The sequence below is a fragment of the Pezoporus occidentalis genome, unplaced genomic scaffold (genome assembly GCF_034315485.1).
Source record: "Pezoporus occidentalis ecotype Australia unplaced genomic scaffold, CSIRO_AGI_Poc_V1 ctg145, whole genome shotgun sequence".
Lineage (NCBI taxonomy): Eukaryota > Metazoa > Chordata > Aves > Psittaciformes > Psittacidae > Pezoporus > Pezoporus occidentalis.
Window position 1 is genome coordinate 465,240 of NW_026913263.1, and position 6,362 is coordinate 471,601.

The 6,362-nt window shown below is 40.8% G+C and overlaps 1 protein-coding gene across 2 annotated transcripts in view; it reads right to left on the reverse strand.

The window, feature by feature from the left end:
• Positions 1 to 5,325, reverse strand: part of RAD54L2 (RAD54 like 2) — a 45,829-nt gene extending 40,504 nt beyond the window's left edge. For both annotated transcript variants that reach the window (XM_062610180.1, XM_062610177.1), the window contains exon 1: positions 5,119 to 5,325. In XM_062610180.1, coding sequence (XP_062466164.1) covers positions 5,119 to 5,269 — 151 coding nt within the window. In that variant the 5' untranslated portion in view covers positions 5,270 to 5,325. The remainder of the gene's footprint in view (positions 1 to 5,118) is intronic.
• Positions 5,326 to 6,362: the final 1,037 nt, after the last annotated feature.

Consider the following 6,362-nt stretch of genomic DNA (forward strand, 5'->3'; position numbering starts at 1 on the left):
GCATACCATTTAGCTGGGTATTACTGACAAGACTGTCTCCACACTCTTCCTCTGCCTCAAGTTTCATACAGGTGAGTATAACATGACCTAATTTACATTAACAACTTCACATGAGAAGCAAAAACCCATGTACATGAGCAGGAGGAGGCTGCTAAGTGAACAGATTTATACCAAAGACTTCCTTCTCTTCCCCTGTAAGGACAAAAGTTTGCTCTATTTCCAACCCCACACATCCTGCTGGGGACTCCCACACACACCAGTTTTGTTTTGTGCCAGCACTTTGTGGGGGAGAAGCAAAGCTGGAACACCTTTGGGCTGGGAAGCACACGAATAACACAAGCTTCCAAATGAGCAGCATCTCCCCGCACCTCAAGGATGCATCCACGTATCATTCAAAAATATCTTAACCCCAACCTTCCACGTGACTTTAAAAACAGACTTCCAGAATAATTTCAGGTTTTATAACCCCAGGCACCAATGAACTTCCTAGTAAGGATGGTGTTAGCTACTGATTTTTCCCATCAGGTTAGACAAGGAAATTATCTAGGCAGCTACAAATAGATTTCACTTTCAATGTAATTGCACCTCTTGGTGCATGATGATGACCCACAGAGGACCATCATCACGTTAAACAAAATCCATTCTTGCTATAATTTCATGCAACGTTTTTTCCCCAACCACCAAGTGAAAATTGTACACAGAGCTGACCCAGCAGTACTCCTTCAAATAAACTGTCTTTCCTCCTGAAGGAGCCTGAGGAAAGCAAAGAGCTTTTCCAACCTGAATCAACAGTGGCTGTCACCTGAAGTCAAGAAGTCCCCCCTTGCTACATTGGGAAACTCAAAACTGTGAGTGCCCAGTTGCACACTCAAGTTCAAACAAAATGCAGCCATTGAAATACATTCTGGATCACACTCCAGACACAACAGGTAGCTCTGTTTGAATCTGTCATGAAACTATCACATGTCAAAGGCAGGGATTAGCACAGCTTTAGGAGGTGAGGGTGAGAAAAAGGATCTCTTTCCCCCTTATTAACCTCCTGTGCCAAACCTTCAGAGGTTCTGAGACTTTTGCCTGGTGCCTTCACTCTAAGAAGCTGCAGAGCAAAAGAGCACAGGCAGCTGCATGTCCTCCACTTTCCTGGGACTTGGGATTCTGTACCACCACCACAACTGTGCTCATCATTCACTCCTCTTTAAGGGTCCATATGTCCATGGAAATCCAACACAAATCAGTTTTGTTTAGCTTCAGCACTTTGCCAGTAAGGAGGAGTAACAGAATGAGTCTGAGGTGGGAAGAGGAAGCACTGCCTCCATCTTCTGTTCTCCACTAGTAAGAGATGGCATGCAGCTAGAATGCCCCCAGCCCTGTGGAAAGAAAGAGGGGAAGAGAAGACAGAAAATGGGCAAAGTGGACAACACAGGCAGAAGACAAGGCCAATTGCATGGAGATTATCATATCATAGCAGCACCTAACATGCTATTAGCTGGTGCTGCCTGATATATCCGTACATTAAGAAGGTACTAGAAAATTATCCACTCCTACACCCCAGAAGTACTGATTCTAAATCCCTGTTTGCTGCACCACACACCCTGTAATGCAAACACAACTAGAAGTCTTTGACAACAGTGTCTGAATGCCTGTGCTCCTTAAGGCATCTTTCAAAAGAACTGAAACAACCAGCCCTTTACACTTTTCCCCTGAACTACACTTCAAAAAAGCGTTTAACCCATATACTCAGAGGTAAGAAAACATGCAACTTGCCATCACTATTAATAACAGAATTACAGCAATATGTGTAAGAGATGATGAACTCCAGAGACTTCAATCAGAATAATCCAAAGGCATTCAGAAAGTGGAAAAACAGAGCACTACAGCGGGATTCATTCAAACACTAAACAGCTTTCCTCAGGAAAGCTCTGAGGTATAAACAGTCCCTGCATTTGAAAGGATCTCTAAAATCCATATTGGAGGTTTGTTTCCTCTTTGCTCAAATTAGCTTTTATTTCTATGGAGTTCTGCACAGCCCTGAGCAACTACCAGCATCAGAGAAGAAGTGCAGGACTTGAAACAGCCCTTTATCTCTGCAGTCATCAGTACATCACATTTCGAGTGAAAACGATTTATAGAGCTAGCAAAAAAAGTTCTTAGCCATCACACACTCGTATCACAAAATCAAACATGATAAAACAAGTGCTGCTACCCACAAGTGATGAGAAAACAGATGCAGTGGGCAGGGATGACAAGGCTGGAAAACCAGTGGAAGCCTCCGGCTAGGACTGAAGCGTGCTGCTAGAGTGGGTGTACAGTCTGGCAGCCACTGGGAAGGGGTTATAAGTGGCAGGGTAGGTATATCCTGGAAGAAGTGTTCTAGAAAAACATAAATGCTGAGGTTCTTTAACTGATCACACTGAAGAATGGCACAAAGGATGTAAGCTTATTAGCTCTCACTTGTTCAGAAAGATTCAGAAAACTACCCTTCTGTACTCCTTCTCTTCCTTAAGGGCAGAGGGAGAAAATTTAGAAACTGTTTTCATCAAAGCAGTACCACAGAATTCCAAACTAAGGAAAATTCCAGACCACCTATGGGACAGCCTATACTAGATGCAAACAAAACCTGGAGCAGAAATGAGAAAAACAGCACCAAAACCCTTCCTTACCAGAATGTAACAAGAAATTCAAGAAAATTCTGAAACTGAAAACACCACAAGTATTAATTCCACACACACCATATATCAAAAAGGATAAAACCAGGTTAAACATGCAAAACACAAGTCACTGCTAAGTCTGAGACTATACTATCCGCCATCAGTTGTGCAGATAACATTACATGAAACCTGGAAGTTTCCTGAGTAATTTGAGTCACCATCAAAATGTGGAAAACCTACATTTCTAAAACAAAGCCACTCTTTTGCAAGCAAGCAGTAAAAATGTTAGGTTTATAATTGCTATAATCACTGTAATTTAAAACAAGCCACCAGTTTCAGTTTGGAGAAAACATATTTGAAGCCTGTTGCCCTTCCAAGGAAATAACAGGGATAGATTAATAGTCTTCCAAATCTTGTAGTGCTAGAAATACACAAGAGTCTGCCCACAAGGGAAGGATCCCGCAGGATCCCCACTGGAACATCTACAGAACAGCTACAATACAGGAAGAGGAGGAGAACAGCACATCTGGCAACAGGGAGAACAAAGTTTTAACAGAAATCATTAAGATTAAGCTATTAAACTCCACAGTATAAACATTAGAACTTTCTTCTTGTGACTAAAAGTAACTGCATGTTGCCAAGATGATTTTTATGAACAAGGGTCATCGACAAAGAGACAGGACTATAAACATCAGATGGGGAAAATAAAATGATCCTCTTAATTCTGAAGTTAGATGTATTTCATAGGCCAAACAGCAGGAGACTGTTTTTATATTAGATCTAAGGTAATATAGGTATCAAATGACATTCCTGAGGCAGTATGCAGCTGTGAAGAGGTATCACGAGAAGCCGAGTGGACATCTCCACAGAAAGCAGTAATTATACAGCTAAGCACACAGAAAGCATCCTGCTATTCTGGCAGGCAGAACTAAAGCTGAAGCATCTGAAACCTCAGATGCAATCTAGCTTTGCTCAGATTGTGCACGAGAGAGTTCTGCCTGTACCTAATGGACAACTATTTTGTGTTAGTTATATGTAAATTGTCTTTTTACTCTCCCTTATTATTTCCTACATTTGTTAAAATTTATTTTTAATTAGTCACTAAAGAAATATAAAGCATAAACATTTTCCTAGCATTTCAAGATGAACATAAACAGCTGTCATTAGAGCTAGCGATGTTCTGATAAACCTATATTAATTTTACTTGCTTTGGAAAGAATAATCCTGACAATTATAAGTATTTAGCCACAATAATATAGATGTAGATGATAAAATACATAGGTCCATGGTAAAATAGACATGGGGAAAGACCCACTTGGACATGACATACAGCCAGTCCTCTCTGTTAATAAGTTGGCTATGTCACGCTTCCTATTGCTCCCTTGGGTGCAGGTTCCTGTGAACAAAGTGATGAGTCTCTTTGAAACAAAGTAATCTATGGGCCTATAGCTATCTCCTGGGGAAAAAAAAAACCACAAACAAAACAACAAAACAACCAAAGAACACCTGAGGACAACAATGTACTTTGGAAATAAAAATACTTTAGTAACTACAAGTGTCTGTCTTTAAACACATTCTATTCTCAGTAGGTTTAACTTGGTGCATTCCAAAATCTGCTCACCCTTTGAAATGATTAAAAATCACAATTTTAAAAGAAGCAAACACAGCATTCCCTTAGGCTTGGGCTGTAGTTTTATGATAGAAGGAGGCTGTTGGCAAATACAGCATGGGGAATTCCCACCTGAGCCATGTACTCTTGTCTATGTGCCCTCAAACATCAGCCCTTCTGCTGGATCAACAAACCTATTCCTAGGATCATGCCAGGAACCTCACAGTTATCTAATCTAGCTCAAATGTAACCTGCACAGCACAGGTCCACAACAACTACACCGCTCCTAACTGAAGAGGAGAGTGGGGCAGCTACAACTAGGCGAGGACAGAAGGTGGTAACTTAGCACAGCCACCTTTCATATTGTCAACGAAACGAAAATAAACTCAACCTGGGTGCTGTCGGAACGGAACATTTTCCAGTTGTTAAAGACAATTATTGTAAGTAATCAATAATTGCTCATAGCATCCATTAAATTGTTTACCTATAGGCAAACCACTGATGCAAACATGTTTGCATCTGACACCAGATCTTGTTCATAATACAGGTAACTAAACTGATTTATTTACTTCTTTATACAATGGCTTTCCCAAAATCTGTAGCTATTTTAAAATTTTCTCCTCTTTCCAATTTATGTTTGTGGCTTGTTTTTATGATGAAATTCTATTTTTTTGTGTCCAGAAGTCCAAGTTTAACCCACATTAAATCCCTCTTTAAACTGAACACCCACATAAGAACTTCTCCCTGCCAAGCACTGGACAAACTCTAACCCTTATGCAATCTACCTATGTGTCACTCACCAAAATTAGTAACACCAGCTTTGTATAACAAATGTATGCAGAGATCCACAACCCCACTCACCACTCTCATCAAGTAAGTCCTCCTCGTCATCCCCATCATTGTCCTCCTCCATCGCCTCCTCCTCATCTTCCTCCTCCTCCTCTTCCATATCCTCCTGCTCCAAGTCCGGGTCCAGGTCCGGATCACTCCCTGAGATTGACTCGTCTGACATGATTCCCAGTGATGCTCCTTGTGCATTACCTGCTCATGTTCTACCGTGAGGCAGCCCTGCAAGAAAAGAGGTAAATAATGAGCCCAGTGAATCCCAGCCTGTGAGCCTCAAGACTCAAGATCACAGATAGATTACTGCATATAAAAGCACAAATCTGCCATCAGTCTTTTAAATAACAGTTACATCAGGCTGCACACAAAATCCTGTGTAGAAAATGGATACCATAAGCAATGTATCATAATATTGGCCCAGCATTGTAGAATCAGTAACAGAACCAACATATTGACTAATCTCTAAAAAAACCATCTCTCTGTTGGTACCTTTGACATGCATACAGCAGAAGGATCCCTAGTATCAATGTCTGATTATACAAAGATGTAAAATAAATGAATGATGTGAACAACTTCGGAACACTACCATCCAAACATGAAGCATAGGAAAAAAAATCAGTCACAGAAACCCACAGAACAAGAACTGGAGCTCGCTGTGCCATTCCTCTGTTACACTACTCCAGTGCATCACAGCAGAAATCAGGGTACAAAACAACAAAGCCTAAAGAAAGGGCCAAGGCAATCACAAAGTCACAAGTTTATCTCTTCACAACATGCACTGTCACTTCTGGATAGTGATGGGTACTCCTGGGTATTCCTCTTTCATGCACAATGAATTACCAAAGAGCTGCATAAGATGGATGCAAAGAAAGAGACACAACCAAGAAAGGAAAATAAAGAAGGCATCTTGATCTCAAGGAACATAAAGCAAAGGATGTGTTCAAAAAAGCAAGCCTCAGAAGAACTACTACCCACACATTCCCCAGAAAGCTTTAAAGAAAGACAAGGGAAACATTTCCTCATCACTCATTTTCCAGTGCCCCCTACTTACACCACATTTCCATTGTAAACTATAAAATACTGGAGAACTAATCAACCACTTAAAGAAAAAAATCAAAAAAGGACTTGGAAGCAGAGAAGGCAGCACATATATCTACAAACCTAGAAAAAAACCATTTTCAGCTGTGTTTCAGCAGTAAGTAGATGAGCTCAGGAACTTGAAGGTTAAAGACACAACACCCCTGTAAGCAGGGCTGAAAATC